Source organism: Macrotis lagotis, chromosome X (assembly GCF_037893015.1).
Source record: "Macrotis lagotis isolate mMagLag1 chromosome X, bilby.v1.9.chrom.fasta, whole genome shotgun sequence".
Lineage (NCBI taxonomy): Eukaryota > Metazoa > Chordata > Mammalia > Peramelemorphia > Peramelidae > Macrotis > Macrotis lagotis.
Window position 1 is genome coordinate 280848052 of NC_133666.1, and position 22373 is coordinate 280870424.

At 34.4% G+C, this 22373-nt stretch overlaps 1 protein-coding gene across 1 annotated transcript in view; it reads left to right on the forward strand.

The window, feature by feature from the left end:
* The window catches only part of OXCT1 (3-oxoacid CoA-transferase 1), a 175950-nt gene that overhangs the window by 137555 nt on the left and 16022 nt on the right, over nt 1–22373 (forward strand). Inside the window, exons 15-16 of the mRNA XM_074200456.1 lie at nt 16524–16604; nt 22230–22331. Of these exons, the coding sequence (XP_074056557.1) occupies nt 16524–16604; nt 22230–22331 (183 nt within the window). The remainder of the gene's footprint in view (nt 1–16523; nt 16605–22229; nt 22332–22373) is intronic.

The window sequence follows — 22373 nt, forward strand, 5'->3', positions numbered from 1 at the left end:
GTCGTGATAGGTGATTTTTTTTGGTAAGGCAAGATGATACAATTGAAAGAACCACCTGACTTGAAGTAAAAAGTTCTGAATTCATATCTCAGCTTTACCACTTTACTACCTGGATGATCTCTCAACCTTGCTGAGCCTTGGTTTTCTTCTCTGTTAACTGGGACTAATGAGGATTAAGCCATGGCATTTATTTATTTAATGAGGAGCTAAGTGATCTAGTGGATAGAGAGCTGGCCTCAAAGTCAGTAAGACTTGGCTTCAAATCCCCCATCTGACTGTGTTACAAGAAAAGTGACTTAATTTCTCAGTGCCCCAGGGAATTCTCTCAAGACTAAATTGCTGCATTGCTGAACAGTTTCCTCATTGGAAAGTTCCCGTTTTAATAAATGTCCAAGCCTTGTCCCCCAAGCATGAAAAGAACTTAAAAAGCTCTCGTTGTACATGCACGTTTTTACTATTAAGTGCTATTTTATACTTCTTGTCAACTTTGTTTTTGGAAGGCAGTGGGGTTAAGTGACTTGCCCAAGGCCACACAGCTAGGTAATTATTAAGTGTCTGAGGTCATATTTGAACTCAGGTACTCCTGACTCCAGGGCTGGTACTCCATCCACTGTGCCATCTAGCTGCCCCATTCTTGTCAATTTTGGAAAATGTACTGTCTAGGTAACAGAATTCAGGTCATGTTTTTATTATTATTATTTTTAAAAATATTTTTATACCAAAATTTGCATTTTTACACCTTAGTATTGTCAAGATCCTAGCTAGTACTCTGGATCATCTACTAATGAGAATTGTAAGCTATGAACTTCTGGAGACACAAGGTCAGTTGTTTTAACTGTCATGGTTAATAGTATAAATTGAATACCATGGTTAAGAAATCATTCTGGTCCTTCAATGTTTAGTGGTGGTAGCAATACTTTACCATATCAGCACACCTGAGCTAGTTTGAATAAGACCCCCCCCCCCCCCCATTGGAAGTCATGGAGTCTTTTAAAAAGGATTAAGAGAAGAAGCTTTATTCAATGGAAGGAGCTCCAGTTTTGGATTCAGAAGATCTGAGTTCAAATTGTCTCTCTGCTTATTGGTTTGTATCACCTTGGATAAATCACTTATTTCCTGGCCAGTCAGAGGCAGGGTAATGTACTAAAGGGTCCTCAATATCCCTTTTAGAGCTCTGTCATTTGATTCTCTGATTTGGGGAATCAGTTCCTAATAGTGCCACTGTAATTGTTCTGTAATGTTCTGTTATTTCATCTCCTACCTAATCATATAGATAATAACAACTAACATTTACATAGTATTTATGAGGGAGGAAATGTGCTGAGCTCTTTATTATAAATTATCATCTTTCAAATGACTGATAATATGAGTGCCAAGATATTATAAGGATCAGTTAGATAATTACAGTAAAGGATAAAATGTCTTGAACCTCTCAGAGAAATTTACTATATAGTAGCTACCCCTTGGATGTAGGTTGGATATATGTCATTTCAGGACTTGTTAGATTATTGTTCCATTAAGTTATAAATATGGAGACAGTGCAGATTTTGAAGCCTGTTTAAAATAAGGCCTATCAAAATCTTTGAAACTGAATTTTGAATTTTGAACCTCCCTGCAAATTTACTTTTTTTTGGAGGCCAGACCTTAAAATTGATACTGAAATTTAAGATAAAAGATAAATGAGAATCTATATTCTTCAGATGTCTACATATAAAAATAACAAATCCTAGCACACACACAAATACATTTGTGTCTTTTGAAAATAAGCTGCTTCCATGTTTTCATTCTCTAATTTGTTTAGAGGTATGTGAGAAGTATGTGCCTGTCTGGAAAATGATGGTCAGTTGAAAGGCATTTTGAAAAAAAAATACTGCAATTGGAAGTCTAGAATATTGAAACTTTTGGTAGCAGAAATCTTCATTGTTCTGAAGAAGCACAATATCAGGACTTTGGATATTGTTGAGTGTAATATTCCCAATAAAACCTTCTTAGGGTTAACATTCCTAGTGAAGTCCTCTTAGTGTTAAGAAATATTAAGAAAAACAAACCATTATTCTTAGATTATACTTAGAAGAAAGACCTTGCATTACAAATGCAAAACACCACCTGTTTTCTTGATAAGGATATTTTTACTAACTGGGAAGATAGTAGGCTGTTCCTAGAAAGATGTTGCATTTATGATAAACCTATTTTTACTAGATTTAGATATTGCTTCAATAAAATAGTTATAATCCTGAAGGTTATTCTCACTATCTGAATAGTGAGGTAATATTTTATGAAAACCTTTCATTCTTTTCTTTGTTTCTGGGGTAGATTTTCATGAGTAGAATGTAACTCTGAAGACTAACCAATGAGTTGATAGAGAGAGAGGATAGGGAGGAGGAAGAGATCACATTAGGCCATGTAATCTTGCTTGACTGTCAATACTGGGAAGCTCTTTGATCTTCATTACCTTTGTGAGACTTGGAGTGTGCCCTTCTCTGGAGAAAAGCAAATAAAAAACTTTCTTTTGCTCAGTCCCTGAAGATTTTGCTTAGTGTATTTTTTTTTTTATCATACACATTGTTATCTGTTTTATCAACATTCTTATGTATCCACCATCTGATTACTTTGCACTTCAGGTAATTGCTTTCAGACCTGGTGCCTGTTTTAGCTAATTTATCTGGCTGACCTTACATGGTATTTTCTTTGTCATGTTCTCTCTTAATTTCTCATTCTCACTTGTTTTTTTTTAGTTTTTTTTTTGTGTGTGTGAGGCAATGGGGTTAAATTGCTTGCCCAAGGGCACATAGCTAGGTAATTATTAAGTGTCTGAGTCCAGATTTGAAATCAGGTACTCCTGACTCCAGTGCCAGTGCTCTATCTACTGTGCCACCTAGCTGCCCCTCATTCTCAGTTTTAAAATTAAATCCTCTTGCTTTCATAAAGCCAGGTGGTAGGTATTCATGATTCAGCTTGGTGGTGGAAGTAGATGTTATGTAACTTAATGTATGGACCTGGGAGATATCCCTTTTCCAAAAATAAGGATATGCTTATCCTTAAATATGTTAGTCAATTAATGCTAATAATAATTATAAGCTCTTAGAGGACAGGGATCATCCCCATGAGTAAGTTCAGTTACCAAAGGAATAAGGACCGTGAATCAATGTGGTAGTGAAACTAATAGCAAATATGAAATTACCGTAATTTGTTTACTAAACGTTATGAATTTACTATGGTGCATAAAGAACAACAGAAATTAAATCCACATAGGTGACTCTTTAGAGAGAGATGGCTTTCAAGAGTAGCCAAAGTTATTTAATTTCATAAACAAAATGATTCTGAACTTACAAAGCAAACCCACAACTCTTCTAAAAACGTGTATTTAATGTGGAGAAAATTCTTTCCAACTTTCTTTTGTTCCTGCTTTGATATTAGTGTATATGTCAGGCAAGGTCTTTTGTCAGAACTAAAGTCAGACTCAGCCTGAATTATTTTTGTGCATTTGTTTGCAAAACATGAAGGTTGCATTTAGCCAACTCTCTGTCTCTTTGTTTTGTTTTTATTTATTTTTTTTTTTTTGCTTCAACTTTTGTCTTTCTACTCAGCTGGAATTCCTGATAAAGGAAAACAAATGGTAGACTTTGCTGTCTAACACATCTAGCTAAGCAGCCCTCCATATTGTAAGCCTCTCATAAGAAATGGAAAACCTTGTTTCCATATTGTTTTGCTCTCAGTGGAGAAATTATAATTAAAAATAAGATCATTGTTAGAGGTGGTTATTTCTCCCCATTATGTTAAAACAATAATTGACAAACATAACCACAAACAAAAAATGCATTTATATATGTGTGCTTTTTTTTTAGTCAAGGTATTTTCTATTGGGGATATCTCCATTCATTAATGGTACTTCATTATACTCTTGTAAAAACAAAGAGGATACACTAACTGGTTAATGAATGTTTGTTGAAGGCATTCATCAATGAAAAGATATACAGTAGACAGTGAAAAAGAGATAAGTATAAAGATCTTCCTTTTAAGTTTTAACAATTCAGTCAGTTCGTAACATTTTGTGCTATGCCTTATGTTTAGCACTAGGTATACAAAGAAAGATAAAAAACAAAACAAAATAAAAAATGTTCTCCTATCCTCAAGGTATTTAGTAGAATGGGGAAAATTTCAGTTAAACAATTTTCAATTAAAAATCCTGTATGGTTTTGCTTTCAAAGCATCATGTGGATGATTAACATGTAAATAAATGTGATACAAGGCAGAATGTTTAAGGATAGTAGGGAAAGATCACTTTCAAGGGGAAAAGAATGAAGGGAGAAGGGTAGATGTACAGAATAAAAATGTTTTATATTTCTTTTTTTATTTTAATAAGCATTTTTCTTATATAAATATTTATTTTCCAATTACATACAATGGTAAATACTTCATATTTCATGAAAGAAATGGCATCTTAGCTGGGCTTTGAAGATGTGACAATGATCTTCTAGGTATGGAGGAAGACCTCTGAATGCAAAAGACAGGAGGGTGTAAGTCAATATTAAGAAATAGCTTTGTCTGGATGTCAAAATGGGTACATCAGGAAAGATGGTGCTATACTTTAAATATTATATTGGGATTTTGTTCCATGAGCAAATTTGGATTCAGAAGTGTTAATCTTAATGCTTCTATGACTTGAGGAAAGTTAAAACCTCTGCAGGACTTAAATTTCCTTAATTATAAAATGAGGAGGTAGGACTAGAAGACCTTTGACAAATCCTCAAAAATATAAATCTTGTAATCCTATTAATACTAGGGAATCTATGATGATTCTTGAGCACAGAAATAAAACTGATTCCATCATAACTATACCTTAAGAAATTCAGTCTGATCACAATGAAGGAAAGGTTAAATTACTCAATAAGGATAATAAAGCATTGATTATTAGAATTCAGGTACAGGATCTAGTTGGAAAGTTATTTTATTTTATTTATTTATTTTATTTTATTTTATTTCTTAGGTTTTTTTGCAAGGCAGTGGGGTTAAGTGTCTTTCCCAAGGTCACACTGGTAATTATTAAGTGTTTGAGGTTGGATTTGAACTCAGATACTCCTGACTCCAGGTCCGGTGCTCTATCCACTGTGCCACCTAGCCACCCACTAGTTGGAAAGTTATAATGAAGGCCTTCCATGCTTGGAATTGTGTGGGATAAAAATCCACTTAAAAAATACAGAAACTGGGGCGTCTAGGTAGCGTAGTGGATAAAGCACCGGCTCTGGAGTCAGGAGTACCTGGGTTCAAATCTGGTCTCAGACACTTAATAATTACCTAGCTGTGTGGCCTTGGCCAAGCCACTTAACCCCATCTGCCTTACAAAAACCTAAAAAAAAAAATACAGAAACTCCTCTGGGGAAAAAAAATGTTTATTTTAGCTTTTCTTGAGAAAAGGGCACCCTGCAAGTCTCACAAAGGTAGTGAAGATCAGGGAGCTGCCCGGAATTGACAGTCAAGCAAGATTATATGGCCTAATGCAATCCCCTCCTCCTCCCTATTGTCCCTCTCTGTGAACTCATTGGTTAGTCTCCCGAATTGCATTCTACTTATAAAAATCTACCCCAGAAGCAAGGAAAAGAATGAAAAGTTTTCATAAAATATTGTCTCATCATCCAGATGGTGAGAATAACTTTCAGGATTATAACTATCTTATTGAAGTAATGTAACTTGGAATGCAAGGTTTAGGAACAATCTACTTATCATCAAACAAGAGGAGTCTTAAGAGCTTCTTTGGAATGCAAGGTTTTTCTCATGGGAAAATGTCTACTATCCTTCTAGTAGTCAGTAAAAGTAGTTTTATCAAAAGTTAGGACAGTGAGCCACCTGTTTGGAATACAAGGGGCTTTCTTCTAGAAATAGTTTACAAATAATTGTTCTTCTTTAATATTTCTTGATCCTGAGATGACTTCACAAGGAGTATTAACCTTGAAATGACTTTATTGGGAATATTCCACTCAGAATGAACACCTAAGCATCTCACCATCAGATCCAAGAAGAAAACCCATACCTTCTGATTCCTGGTTTCAAATTCTTGACTGCTACTCTGCCAAGTGCTATACTTTCTCTTGACTACCTCAAAGCAGGAGATTTTTTTCACAGACCTATTACCAAGAGTAAAAATTTTCAGCTTATGAAAGGAAAGAGATTTAGTCACACATATCAGTTACCCTATAGAAGTGAAGTCTAGGCATCTATTTTAATAGCACAAATGAGAGGCCTATTTCTGCAGCAAGCTTAGAGCTTATTTATATTTTAATTTTTTGGCCAGCAGGAAGTCTGGAGAAGGAGAAGAAAAAAGTCAATAATTACATTTTTCTTAAGTGTTATATATTTTTGTATGTATATATGTGCATATATATATATATATATGAGTAATTTGTTCTATGAAGTATATGTTATGCCAAATATATATGACTCTTTGAGGGACTTAAATGGAATTCTTTGAATTATGTGTCCTCTCAGTATAGTTTTTTTTTCCCTAGGTAGCATTAGAAAAATAAACCTAAATAAACATTCATTTATTTTTGTACAAACCTAACAAAAACTAACAGATTTAGACTTTGAAGCTGTATTTTTGTCTCAACTTTTAATTTCATTGGTATAGAGAGCCAGTGCAGATCAGTGTCTCAGTATTGAGAGGTTAATTGGTTTGCCCAGGGTCAGATAAATTTGTGACAAAGGTGAATCTTCATTCCATGCTGCTTGGTTTTGTGAACTTAATCTGAGAAATTCTTTTCAATGATGCTTTTTTAGCAACAAAATAGTGATTATGTAGCCTTTCCCTCTTAAATGTGATAGAGCAAATTGTTGTGGATAATTATCAGCCACAGCACTTCAGAAAGATTGTTGACTAAGCCACAGAGGGATTATAGTCTACCATTATCTGGAGGTACAGAACCTTGAAATAGGAAAGTCATTATCAGTTTAGTTTAAATTTTTAGAATTTATAGATGCTCAGAGAGATCTTTCTGGCAGGTTTATTCTGAGAGTTAATAACAGAGTTTATTTGGGACTAATTTTATTTACCTTTAAGACTTAGACTTTCCCTGGAGTCAGGAGTACCTGGGTTCAAATCTGGTCTCAGACACTTAATAATTACCTAACTGTGTGGCCTTGGGCAAGCCACTTAACCCCATTTGCCTTGCAAAAACCTAAAAAAAAAGACTTAGACTTTGTATGCCAACACTTAGTGGATAGTGGAGTGAATGTTCTTTGATAAAGTAAAGTAAATGGTGGCTTGTTGCTGCCTTATTACACATTTAGTTAGCAGCCCTCCATACATCAACTATTCCCTGGCACCATCTTTGAACGTTGCTATTGAGTCATTCCTCTATGGTCAATTCTTCCTGACCATAGCACCAATAAGATCCATGGCATTTTCTTGACAAAGAAAATGGAGTGGTTTGCCATTTCCTTCTCTGGTGGATTAAGGCAAACAGAACTTATGTGACTTGTCCAGGATCACACAGCTAGGAAGAGTCAGAGACTGAATTTGAATAAACCAGCTCTTTCAGATTGCAGGCCCACTATACCCTTTGTATATCTAACATAGTGCTTGATAGGTACTATGTCAATAAATGTTGAAATAAATTGAATGATGCCTTTTCCATTTATACAATGACACATCCTACACAATGCATTATGCTGATAAAACTGAACTTACCAGTATCCTGGTCAAGCTCCCCACTAAGACTTAACAAGTTATTTGACAGTGTTGATTTGAGCTAGTGCAGGAAATTATACCATTCTACACCAAGAATGTTGAGCCTGAAAGAACTCTCTCAGGATCAAAATGCAAGATATCAATAGAATAGAAAAAGAACCATGTCCAGTTGCCTTCATCACTCAGCTCATTTATCTCTGGGTCATAGCTCACATAGAAAGAACCTTTGAAAAATTAAAGGTTAGGCCACAGTAATGAATATCCCTTTTATATGTAAGAGATCCACTTCCTAAGATCTTAAAGCTCTAAATATTTTACTTTGGAGGGTTAGATTTCATTTTCCTTTTGGGGCTGTCTGTCTCTCTTTCTCTCTCCTTTTCTCTCTTTCCCCTTTCCCAGTTTGTCTATAAACCAGAGTTGTTACAGGCTCATCTAAAATGCGAATGTACTTTGCTCCAGAGATGGCTCCATATTATAATTGAAGCCATTTGAGGATAAATTGGAATCTCCTATCAAGCATAAACTGAATATGAGTTTTTTTCTACTCTCTTCTCTGTCTAGACTGACTTGCTTTTGCTAGGACATAGTATCCTCTGGAGTAGGGTGATAATAATAATAGTTGTTTGATAGCCAGATATTCCATATACTCTGCACTCCCTAGGTAGAGGATGAAGGTCCTAAAGTTTTGGAGATTTTTCATATTTGTTAGGTTATTTTGTTGGTTTTTGTTTTATTTTTGTTTTTGGTGGTGATCAGGAGAGGGAACTGATTTTCCCCTCTTCAAACTTTAAGATCATCGTAGGAGAATAGAATAGTGGTTGACCCTCTTCTGAAGGTAAGGTAGTGGGGCTAAATCCTTTCACTATACCTTTTTGGAATTTCTAGAACTGAACTACAAATAAGGAGAATGCTCTTCTTCGCCTACCATTCAAAGAAGAAATGCTTTTAATAATATCTGTAACAACTGCAGCCAACACAGGCAACTAGGTAGCTCAGTGGGTAGAGTTTCAGAACTGGAGTCAGGAAGACTTGAATTCAAATTTCACCCCAAATACTGTGTGACCCTGAACAAGTCACTTAACTCTGTCTTGATTCCTCATCTGTAAAGTGAGCCAGAAAAGGAAGTAGTAAACCACTCTGGTTATGTCTGCCAAGAAAACCCCAAATGGGGTAAGAAGAATCACATACAACTGAAATGATTGCATTTATATAATGAGTTATTTTAAGGTTGGCAAAATGCTTTACATACATGTCATATTTCTTAGGTAATAACAAATATGAGAAATGAGAGAGTATTCACTTCATTGCTATTGAAATTTTTTATTACTAGTCTTCCTTAGTCTTTTAAACTTCCTTAATTTTTACTTTTGAATTTTTTGAATTTTACAATTTTCCCTCTAATCTTACTTTCCTCCCCCCACCCCCCACAGAAAGCAGTCTGTTAGTCTTTATATTATTTCCATGGTATACATTGATCAAAATTGAATGTGATGAGAGAGAAATCATATCCTTAAGGAACAAACAAAATATAGGAGATAGCAAGATTACATAATAGGATAATTTTTTTTTAAATTACAGGTAATAAGTCTTTGGTCTTTGTTCAAACTCCACAATTCTTTCTCTAGATATAGATGGTATTCTTCATCGCAAATAACCCCAGATTGTCTTTGATTGTTGCATTGATGAAATGAGCTTCCTTAATTTTTAAACATTGTTTTCTCCTTTTCTTCGATCTTTGCCATCAGAGATTGTTATATAATCTGCCTTATACATCAAAGTCCTTTACTATTTGATTCAACAAACAATAAATGACTACTGAATTGCAAGGTGCTATTCTAGATGTTAAGGATCAAACCATAAGAATGTTTTAATGAGCCAGAAAGAGCTAGAAATGTATAATTTTGCAACTTAGATCCAAAAATCAATCTCCTTTGTTTCTAAGACACTTTTATTTAGTGATATTTGCATGTGAGAAATTTTTCACTGGAACTATTCTTGCCTTTGTAATTCTTATCAACTTGGAATTCTTGAGACCTAGAAAGGGATATTGTTTACATTTTATATGTCTGTCCTTTGAAGCCTTTACCTCAAGATATATATAAAAGAGCTATCCATAGCTAAGAAACATAAAAGTACAAGAATAAAAGATATGGGACTCTGGCAACTATAAGGCCATCTTTTGAAAAAAAAAGAGCATTTATTAATTTATTTGTGATGAGATTCTTGGAAGGTTAACTGAAGTTGTTTATTATTGAAGTTAGATTTAGTGTATCATGAAGATATTTCAGGGGCTAAGACAGAAGAGGGAAGGGGAGAATAAAGGAATAAGAAATTTTTTGGTGCCTACAGTGTGCCAAACAATACTTTATATACTTTTCAGATATTCTTTCATTTGTTCCTCACAACAACACTGGGAGGTAGGTTCTTTCATGACATTTAAATGGGTTTGAGAGACATAGTTTCTGGGTAATTTAATCATTTTATTAAAATATCAGCATTTTCAATAAAACAATGGTCATTTGGCCATCTCTTTTAGACCAAAGCTATCTTTTTTTTAATTTTTTTTTAGGTTTTTGCAAGGTAAATGTGGTTAAGTGGCTTGTCCAAGGCCACACAGCTAGTTAATTATTAAATGTCTGAGGCCGGATTTGAACTCAGGTATTCCTGACTCCAGGGCTGGTGCTTTGTCCACTGTGCCACCTAGCCACCCCAACCACAGACATCTTATGGCCGTGTTGATTAACAGTTAATGAGAAAATGAATAGCATAATGAGAAGATAGGTTATATTACAATGAAGGTCTTTGGCCAAATGACTTGGATCATCCAAATCTTGGTCAAAGATACTTGGCGATTTCCATATCACCATTCTGACAAAAGGGATAATCAGCACTTCCCAGACCTGTCTAAGCAAACACAACAAACAGAAATACTCTTATTAACCCAAACTTAGAACTTTTTTTTACTGTATGATTAAATCTTGACATGGACAAATCTTTAGAAGAGATTTTCTATGCTATTGGTTTCTGAATGAGGAATTAGAAAAGGAAAAAATAGAGTCCTAAAATAATAAGTTATTAAATACAAGAGAGAAATAATAATTTCTCACATTATTATTATTATCTCTACTTTACAGTTGAGGAAACAAAGGCAAAATTTGTGATTTGCTCAGGATCACATGGCTAGGAGGTGTCTAAGGCAGGATTTGTACTCAGTTCTTCCCGACTCCAGAATCTATGCTCTATCCATTGTACCATCTGGCTACCTCTAGAACCTTTGGCAGTATGTTGAAACCTTCTGAGGGAAAAAAAAAAATTTTAAATAGTTGAACAAAATGCTAAATTTAATTGAAGGTTAATGAAAACATAATTTTTCTCATCCAAGTTCATATACCTTGTGAAGTCTATCAGATGAAGAACCCCTTATAAGAAATAATTGAGAATATTGAATGTTTATCTTCTCAAAAGAATAACTACCCAGAAGATTCCCTGCAATTCCAAGTTGTCTAGGAATGATAGGAGGAGTTAAAAAAGGGGTGGGGGAGGAATTGAAATTCTTACTTTGGAAGACAAAGGTTTTTCTAAGTTGTACTAATAGAAACAAAGAAATATGAAAAATGAAAGGTCTCAGCCTTTCATAAAACATAAAAAATGGCATTTTTGTTGTTCCTTTATTATTGTTGTTGTTCTAAATATAATAAACTTTCTTAATACTTTTAGTTTACCATTATTTATAATAGGCGTATGTATATGTACATATATACTTTTTTTTTTTTAGTTTTTGCAAGACAGTGGGGTTAAAGTGGCTTGCCCAAGGCCACACAGCTAGGTATTTAAGTGTCTGAGGTCAGATTTGAACTCAGGTACTCCTGACTGGGAGCTGGTGCTCTATCCATGTACATATATACTTTTAAAATTTTAAATTTTTTAAAATTCTGTTCTGAATTATTTTCTCTTCTTCCTCACCTATTGGGAAGGAAAGAAATATGATATCCATCATACATATGAAATGAGATAAACATATTTACACCACAGCCATATTGTCAAAGAAAAGAAACAGATAATATGGCCATTATTTTTGGTTAGAACTTTTTCTCTGCAAAATGAGTTAAAGAAAAGTAGTTGAGCAAATCTACCTGATCCAATGTATATAGCATTCTATAGCCATAACCCCCCATTTCTCTCCCAAAAGAAGACATTTTCTTTTCTTTTGAAATCTGCTACTTTACAATTTTTGACATCTAAGAATGGAATAAAGAGGATAAGTGAAATTTAATTTGTTTCAGGGCAGCTAGGTGGTTCAGTGGATAGAGCACTGGCCCTGAAGTCAGGAGTATCTGAGTTCAAATCTAACTTCAGACACTTAATAATTACCTAGCTGTGTGGTGTTGGACAAGCCACTTAATCCCATTGCCTTGCAGAAAAAAAAAGAAAAAAGAAAGTCCTATACCAGATTGAGAATACCCAAACTAAATAAATGTTGAAGAAATTTAATTTGATTCAATTTTTTAAAAAAATCAATTTTCTTTCCCTTCCTTTATCTCTTCCTCGCCCCATGATTAAAAACAGACAAAATATTAAATATATATATACACACACACACACATACATATATATACACATACAGAAAGAGAGAGAGAGAGCGTGCGCTAAGTTAAATCAGTCACCTCACTGGGCATGTCAAAAAAAGTCTTATTTTCTTTCTCCCTGAGTCCAGCTCTGTTAGGAAATGAGTGGCATTATCATTTGTCCTCTGGAATTGTAATTGTAATACCTCTTCATCTCTGCCTCCCAGTTTCCCTGACTACCTTCAAGTCTCAGCTGAAAGTCCCCAGCCTTCCTGGTCCCCCATAATCCTTCTTCCTTCAATGATTATTTCCAATTTATACCCTATCTTATTTGTACATGTTGTTTATATGTTTTCATTCTCCCTTAGATTATGATCATCCTGAGAATAGGGATTCTTTTTCCCTCTTTTTTAATCCTAAACATTTGTAATTGATCCACTAAGTGATCATTGCATTGATCAGATTTCCTAAGTGTTTAAAATTGTTTGTCTTTATAATATTGTTATTTTATAAAAATATTCTCCTGGTTCACTTATCTCTATATCAATTTATACAGATCTCTTCTATTACTTCTTTCAACAGATGACATTCCAATATAGTTGTATTATTAGAATTTGTTTAACTCAGTTGATGGTTGTCCCCTTTAGTTTCCAGTTCTTTGCTATCTCAAAAACAGTTGTTATAAATATTTTTTAGTACATATGGATTCTTTTCCTCTTTTTTAAAAAAATTTTTGGAGTGAGGATCTAGTAATGGTATTCCTAGGTCAAAGGGTATGCTTTTAGGCATAATATCAAACAGCTTTCTAGAATTATTGGAGCTACATACAGTTCCACTAACAATACATTAGTAGTGTACCTTGTTGCCAGTAGTCTTGAGGGAGATAGACAGAAGATTCAGAAGTGGATCATAAAAATCTCACTGCCCTTGGAGTTTTTTTTTCAAATAAAATGATCTAGGCATGGCAAAAGAATTCTTTTGCTAGTCCTGATCTTCCTTGTACTGAAAACATACCACTTTTTTGTACCATTTATACAATTGTAACTAGTTCTTTCTTTGTCAACTACTCTAGCTGACATTGTTGAATAGCTAGAAATTGTTGAATTCCTTAATGTTTCCTCTACCTCTTTTTGTCTTTTTTCTTTTCATTCTTATGCATTTATTGGGGGAGACTAAGGGAGGGTTGTGTTTGTGTTTTAGTTTAATGGTGTCCTCCTTTTATTACATTATTCTATTTGGAAAGAATATGCATAAAACCAGTTTTCTATGAATCACCTGCTGTCTGGAGTTTTGCTTACCCAAGATTTTATTGTGTCTTGTTATTTATTTGTAGGTTTTGGAGATTCCATGTTAAGGCTATTTTCTGCACGAGGTGATGCTTTTAATCTTAACAGAGGCCCTCATGTAAATTCTACATAATTCTTGGCTAGATAGGTTACAATGGGTTACAATTTGAAAGTTAACATTGCAGTTGAGGGTCAGCTAGGTGGCGCAGTGGACAGAGCACTGGCCTTGGAGTCAGGAGTACCTGAATTCAAATCTGTCCTCAGACACAATAATTACCTAGCCGTGTGGCCTTGGGCAAGCCACTTAATCCCATTTGCCTTGCAAAAATCATTGTCAGTTGAAATTCATTATTTCTCTTAAAATTCATTTTCTAACCAATCCTAACTGAAGTGAGCAAACCAGGAGAATTCTGTATACAGTAACAGTAACATTGTGTGATGATCAACTATGATAGACTTAGCTTTTTCTCAACAATACAGTGATCTAGGACAATTCCAAAAGACTCATGGTGGAAAACTATCCATATCCAGAGAAAAACTAAGGAATCTAAATCAATCCAGATCAAAGCATACTATTTTCACTGTTTTTTGCCTTTTGTTTTCTTTATCATGGATTTCTCCCTTTGTTCTGATTCTCCTTTCACAATGTGACTAATATGGAAATATGTTTGAAGTGATTGTACATGTGTATTCTTGCTGTCTTGGGGAGGGGACAAAAAAGGGAGAGATGGGGAAAAATTTGGAACTCAAAAAATCTTAAAAAGTGTAGGTTGAAAATTATCTTTACATATTACTGGAAAATAAATTTAGTGGAAGAAAAAACTCATTTTTCACTAAAGCCAAGTATTTACTTTCTAACCATATGTAGAGCTTGTTCACATAATCAGAATAGAAACCTGTTCTTTCCTATAGAAATGTTCTTGATAGGCACACAGTTTGTTTCTGATATTGACATCTGGGAACTGAATTCATTGTGACATGTCTGTTTGAATTATATTAGATATAAGTTGACCAACTTGAAACTAAAGAAGATAGATAATTTACCACAAATTTCAGCTGATTGATTTGCAGCATATACAGACTTGCTTCGAAATATGAAAAGGAAAAAATGGTTATTATAGGAGTAGTTTACATTAAGGTTAAAGTACCCACCTCAACGTATTCACATTTTAATAGGAGAAGACAGTTTATAATTGTGTATAGTGCCCAGGGAAGGATATGGTACCTGGAGCCTTGAGCTAGTAGACTGACTTATCCTTTACATTGAATGGCAAGATTGATTTGATTCTAGTTCTAGAATTGGAAATGGAGCGAGAAGGAAGGATAGGATAGAAGATATATATATATATATATATTTGTGGAATAAAGTGTTATGTGGCTGGAGTGAGAACTATACTGCTGTATGTTTTTTGCTATTCTAAGTTCCCCAAACCTATGTCTAGCTTTTAATTAGTTTAGACCCAGTTTTGACTGAATTACATGTATATATGTAGATATATACATACTTATGTATGCACAAAAAATAAAATGTGTGTACATATGTATATCTTTTACCTATATATGGCCATCTTTCCTACTGTATATGGATATTAGTTACTGTGAAATCCTGGTTGGTTAACGTGTTGCCAGGATATTTTATGTTTGAATGGGTCCTCTATCTTTACCAAACACTTTTTTTTTTAGTTTTGCAAGGCAATGGGGTTAAGTGGCTTGCCCAAGGCCACACAGCTAGGTAATTATTAAATGTCTGATGCTGTATTTGAACTCAGGTACTTCTAACTCCAGGGCCAGTGCTCTGTCCACTGAGCCACCTAGCTGCCCCCTTACCAAACACTTTTGCAAATGTTTTCTCTTTCAGTCTCCACAATATTCCTCTGTGGGTGTCAGAGTTGAATTGCATAGATCAGGGTTGCCCAAGTTCACCCAGCTCATAACTAGGAGGTATGGGAGTAAATCAAGAGCTGTTCCAGGTCCTTATGCCTCCTAATCCAGGATTTTTCCCACTATGCCACACTGCTTTTAATGAAAATGGGATCCTCCAAATTAAGTATGGTCCCTGAAACTTTATTTTTTTCTTCTAAGACCAGCAAAGTAATGCCTTCTTTTGTTGTTGTTCAGTTATTTCAGTTGTGTCCAACTTTTTGCAACCCCATTTGGGGTTTTCTTGGCAAAGATGGTGGAGTGGTTTACCATTTCCTTCTCCAGCTGAGAAAACTAAAGTCTACAGGCTTAAGTGATTTGCCTGATCACACAGCTAATAAGTGTCTGAGACCAGATTTGAACTTGCAAAGATGAGTCTTCCTGACTCCAGAGTGCCCTCTATTCACTATGCCTCCTGGCTGTCCAATGCCATCTTTAAAGAATGAAAACATACAAGACTCAATAGTATTGACATGGGATTTGTCATCACTATAAGTAATCTTCCTAGAATAGATAATATAGAATGGATGTAAAGAAGAGAAGAAATATAAAAGTACTACTGTTTTAGAACTTTCTAAGTTTCACTCAAGAAAAGGCTTATCTCAAATGTACATTTAGTATCATAAAGGAACAATTTTGGGTTTACCCTACCTCAAAATGGGATATTTGATATTCTGAAATATTACATTTGATAGTCTAATATTTGACATCTAGAAATATACTTTACCAGACTCAAAACAAAACAGTATGTAAGAAACAACCTTCAAGAATTGTTTTCCGTATTTTTAGTTTTTATTTTTAAATTTTAATTCATTTTAAGGTTGGATATAGTTTGAGGTAGGGAAAACAGTCACAGAGAGGAAGTGGTTTCTCAAATACTATCTATGTAGTTTTCCTCATATTTTTTTCAGCACAGCCATAAAGACAACATTGTATAAATATTTTAGACCACTATACTTAAAGGAAAATGTAAATACATTTCTCTGATCTTTTCATTTTTCTTATAGCTACATAAGTTCTAATATGTTGTTAATTCAAAAATTGATTTTGATGTCTCATTTTATACAGGGAAATACACACAAAATTCTGGATAAATGCACGTTGCCTCTGACTGGGAAGCAGTGTGTGAACCGTATTATTACTGAAAAGGTAAAGTTCTTTCTTTTGCCTGATATCATCTGTGGTCATGTCATTTTTTATTATAAAGAATTATTTAAGTTGCACAAAACTTCCCTGAAAATGTAAATTATACAAATGGATGCAACTTGATCCTGGAATAGTTTAAGTAGAATAGACCAATCATTTTGCTATTTCAAAATGTGGATTCCTTAAACATAGACACACACATACCTCTGAAATACTGTCATATTTAATTTTGACAGTGACATCATCAAAGAAAAATGATAGTCTGTTTTTTATGTTGTTTTCTTGTTATGCATATCATCCCTATTGATTTATTTTTGCTCTCCTAAAATATACACATGAGTTTTTTGAAAATTGACCTAAAGTTGGTTTTACTTAATTAGGTGAAGATCCAAGTAGGTGTTGTCCATGCAGTTAACATGGGAAGATCCTTCCTCCAGTTCTCCAAGCTTCTTGAATACACCTATAACCCATCATGCTTTAATCTTTGGCTTAGTTGTAGAACTCAGCTGGACATTTCTGTCTAAATGTAATACTGTATGAGAAGAGAAATATCCCTTGAGCTATCCAGTGATCTCTGTGATCTATATTTGACCCTAGGAGATCACCTAGTGATTAGATGGCTTGACTTAAAGCCTGGAAGACCTGTGTTCAAACCCCTCCTCTAACAATTACTAGCTTGGTTTGCCTGGGCATATCACTTAATTTCTTTGAATCTCTAGTTCGGACTAGATGGGCATTTTCAACTCCAAATCTGTGATCATGCCATTTCAAAACTCTCAGAATTCAGAGATTAAATGAGTCTGATCCCAGGAGCTCAGCTTCTTCAAAAATGAATTAAAAAATATTTAATGAAGTCATATGGATGGAAGCAGGAAGTCTTTAGAGGCACAATAAACTCATAGGACCTTTGTTTATGAGCTCAGCTCTAGTACATTATCCTGTCCCATGTTCCAATTTTCCAAGAAGCACATAAAGGAATTTGAGGAAATGGGCTTTCTAGACATCATAAATCTTAAGAAGCATGTGTTCACAGTCAACTCCCTTAGGGCTACTTATGAGGGTTTTGTAAAAGTGACTCATGAGGAATATCCAGTATGCACAAAATGGAAGATACTTTGTCTCTCTTTTCATTAGTCCATCTTACCTTTTAAATGAACACCAGGTAACTGCTCCTTAGAGTGGTTTGGAAGAAGTAGTACCTTGAAAATAAATCCACATAAATCTTACCTCCCCCTCCCTTTTAAGCTTACAGAAGATGAGTTTGGAGTTGGAATTTTGGAGTATGAGAATTGTCTTCAAGTTGTTGAAAGGCTGTGTATGTTACCTGGAAGAGCAACTAGTCTTGTTCTGCCTAATCCCAAGAAGTAGAACTAGGAGTTTAGGGAAGAAGGAGAAGAAAGAAAAGGAGGAGAATTAGCATTATCATTATTATTATTTAGCTCAGACAATAATGCACTCTTTCTTGTTTTATACTTATAGTAAGTTGCTCATTATTGTAAGGTCATTAGCAGAGAGATTGGATAAAAGAGACTTTCTAGAAAGTAACTCCTCTCTGGAATGGGTTGCAGTGGGACTTCTGATATCCCTTCTAACTAAGAAGACATAATTTATTATATTATGTTATATAATACTATTATATTACATTATATTGTATCATATCATATCACATCATATGATATGATATGATATTATTTAGTACATTATGATTTCTTATACAGAAAGTTCTGTCACATTGGGAGGAGCAGTAAAATAGAACACCGGATTTGGAGTTCGGAAAACCTGAGTTCAACTCTGGTCCAGTGTCTCTGGACAAGCCACTTAATCTGTTTTCCTCATTTTTCTCATCTATAAAATGAGTATTAGTATATATTCACAAGGAACAGATAGTCAAGTGCATCTTCAAACTACTTTCTAACCTGACACCCAAATTCTTTATTCCAAACAAATGGAACTGCTTTTTCCCCTGAAGGGGATGTGTAGACCTTCACCATCCCTTCATTTTTGGTTATACTATTCCCTTCATCTAGAATATTCTTCTTTTTTTCATATTCAAGGCTCCCTCTCCTTTCTGAAGCCTTCTTGGGTTACTTTAACCCATAGTTCTCCCTTTTCTCTGATCTTGGAGCTCACCTTATCTATTTTGTTGACTTTATTGTTATTCATCTCACATCTTATCTCCCCAATTGTGCTGTTAGTTATTTAAAAGCTAAAGTCCCCCATCTTTAGATTCTTTGTATACCCTCCCACTCTTCCCTTCAATAAAGGGGTGGCCCTGGACTATGGACAAAGGAGGTATTCAGTAAATATCTGTTGAATGGAAGACAAAAGATCTTGCCACACTAGGAGTAGTGAGTGCCCTACATGGCCACAGGCAGATCAAAGAATTGGGGCTAGGGGAGAAGGGAAGAGACAGAACTCCATACTGTTCTGCAAAAATTCCATTAGTGGCCCTTTGAAAAAAGAGGATTCTAAAAAAGAGGATCCATAGTGCAATCCTGCTATAAGGATAAGGGATAGACCCTTCTAGGGGAAAATGATTGTTTTCGACTTTTTAGATGTAATAGTGAAATGAGTTTTCTCCTGGTGAATTCTTCACTGTTACTTAGTCTTTATTTTCTCTACTACAAGCTGGAATTTCCCCTTGGAGTTATGGAGAAGTTCATTTCCTCTATCTATAACAGACACCTTGCTTTTCAATAGCCTTTCAAAGCACAAGACAATTTGCCTTAGTTTTAATTTTCCTTTCATTTAGAATCTTATCTTAATGCTTATGGTACCTTATTTTTATTTAAAAAAATTCATATCTATATTGTTTTAATGACTTAATCCAGAAAACTTGACTTTTCTTCTTGTCTTTTTTACTTTTTTGTAAATGTGCATTTATTTATTCTTAATTCAGGACAGAAGAGACCAGAATAAATTGTGCCCCAGAAATGTTTTTTGCAAAGGCAAAAATTTCCATTTTTCTTGATTTTAATTGTCATTTTGAAATTAAACAAGTCGTCCAAAGCAGTATAAAGAAACATTTCCATTTTTATTATCCAAACAAATATTTATTTTGGACTACTAGCTTTTAAAAAAAATTTTAAAGTGCAAGAACAGATGCTAAAAGCCTTATAGTTTTTAAACTTAGCACTGTTTTCTTATGGGAATTAATTTGGTTTAGCAAATAAAGAATAGCTACTCTTTTCCATTCTAGTTATTCTGTTCTGAAATTTCCTAAAGGGTATCATCTTTGGGAAAAAGTGTTTCAGAAATTCTCTCAAAGTTGTCACATTAAAGCCCTTGTAAGGTAATTATCTCAAACAGAAACAGAAACAAAAGCCTAACAAATCAAGCTGTCATAAATTCTCGAGAATAAGATTTTGTCTACAAATGAATGTAAATGCATTGAATTTCCCTAAAGCATATGCATATATAAGTTCTGAACCTAAATTACAGCTAGATTATATACAGAAGATTCACTTGATTCATCAGAAGAGAATTTAACTTCCCAGAATAAAGGCTTTTTAAAAAGTGTCACATGAGGAATAGTTGCACTGGGTTTGTTTAATCTGAAGATTAAGGAACTTGACTTTTACCTTAAAATATTTGGAGGGCTGTCATATGGAAGGAAGATTAGAAGTGTGTATATATGTGTGTGTATATATATATATATATATATATATATATATATATATATATATATATACACACACACACACACACACACTCACTCACTCACTCACTCACTCACTCACTCACTCACTCACTTTATGGCTCTGGAGGGAAGAATTAGGACCAGAAGATAAAAACCACAAGAGATAGATTTCAGTTCCACATAAACATCACCCTTCTGCAATATTTAGAGCTATCTAGTAATGTAGACAGATATCCCAGCTAGTAAGTTTCCTGTCATTAGTGGTATTCAAAAAGAAAGAGTGGCCATCTGGTACGAGCCCTATGAGAGAAATTCCTTAATTCAGTAAGGAATTGGACTAGAAAGATTCTAAAAACACTCCACTTTTTGACTTTTAAATGTGGAAGTGTTGTTTTGAATCTGAAACATCATCCTTCTAAGTGTATCTGTTGGACCTAACTTATCCTATCCAGCACCATTTCCACAAGGCATCAAAAATGAAAAGTATTCACAAAATATCTAGAAAGAATTATCTGACCAGAGAGTAGGCCTTGCAATTCTGAGTTATTTAAGTGAAAACGAACACCATAATATGGATAAAGAGACCAGTTCCTGTTCTAAGATATCTCGATTCCTTTTAAATATGGAGGAGCATCTGTTCAAAGGCTTGTATCTAGTACCAGAGGAAATGTCACAGGGAACAACCCATCCAGGACCATAAGACTTTGCCAATAAACTCCCTTAGATAATCTAGATGCTCTAAAAGGTCAAGAAAACTCTCCCTTTAAGCCTTCCTGGGTAGCTAGATGGTACAGTGGTTAGAATCTTACATTTGGGGTCAAGAAGACCTAGTTCAAATCCCTTCTTAGACAAATTCTTGGGCAAGTCATTTAATTTTTCAGTGTCAGTTTCTTCATCTGTAACGTGGGAGGGGAGAAGGAATGAGCCTTTATTAAGTACCTACTTACTATAAGTCCGAACCTGGGTTAATTTACATTGCAAGTATTATATCATTTGAAAAAGGAGAAAGTAATGGCACTGCCTCTCAAGGGTGTGAGAATCAGATAGCATGTACAATGAAACCTTAAAACTCTATATAAATGCTAACTATTCTTAGCTATTATTATTAATCCAATACAACATATAACACTTTTCCTACCCCTCCTTCTTTCTTTAATAGTTTAAAAATGTTCATCATTCTTTCCATTTTAATGGAGATTTTCTAAAATGGAGAATGTATTGTTTCACCTTAGCAAACATTCTTTGACAAGTGAAGGTCATCAATGCTGATATAGTCATTACAAACACCAGTCCAGGAGATCACAAAACCACACTTCTGTGGAGGCCATGAGATGTATGGGGAAGAGCTTAGGATTTAGGGGAAACTTGGATTCAGTTTTCAGCTTCTCTCTTTTTAATCTTTGTGACCCTTTCCTACAATACAGCAATTTTTAGTTTTATCTTTATCTTTATCTTTATCTTTATCTGTATCAGAAATGGTGATGCCTCCTGATGAGGAGTTCCCTGTATCAGTGGGGAGGACTTTAATTAATGAGGGTCAGCCCTTTCTTCACAAATTGTAGTTTTATTTGCTCAGGACACAGAATATTAAAACATTAAGTTGTAATAACTAGGATTACATGTATTAAAAGGAAGAAATTGAACCCAGGCCTTCTTGATTGTGGCTATACTTGGCTAACCATTATGTTGTGCTGTTTTTTTCTTTAAATTTTTTTTAATGAATATCTATATTGAAGTGTCAAAAAAGTTTGGCTTTTTAATGTTACTTAAGCGGCATTTTCTAGCATCAACTCTTAGACAAATAATTACTGATTAGAAAACTGATACATGTTAAATAATAGTTTAATGATTTCAGACTGCTATTTTTTTAGTTTCCTTTGGTTTCCATGCTTGTTTTCTTCTTTTAAAAAACGAGTTGTCATTTCTAGTTTCTTATAAAATGATTATCATGCTAAAAATTATTGTTTTCACTTGCTTGAATCTGACAGGCTGTGTTTGATGTGGACAAAGAAAAAGGGTTGACTTTGGTTGAAATCTGGGAAGGACTGACAGTGGATGATATAAGGAAGAGCACTGGCTGTGATTTTACCGTAAGTATTTGTATGAGTAAATATAGCCATTTGTCCTCTACA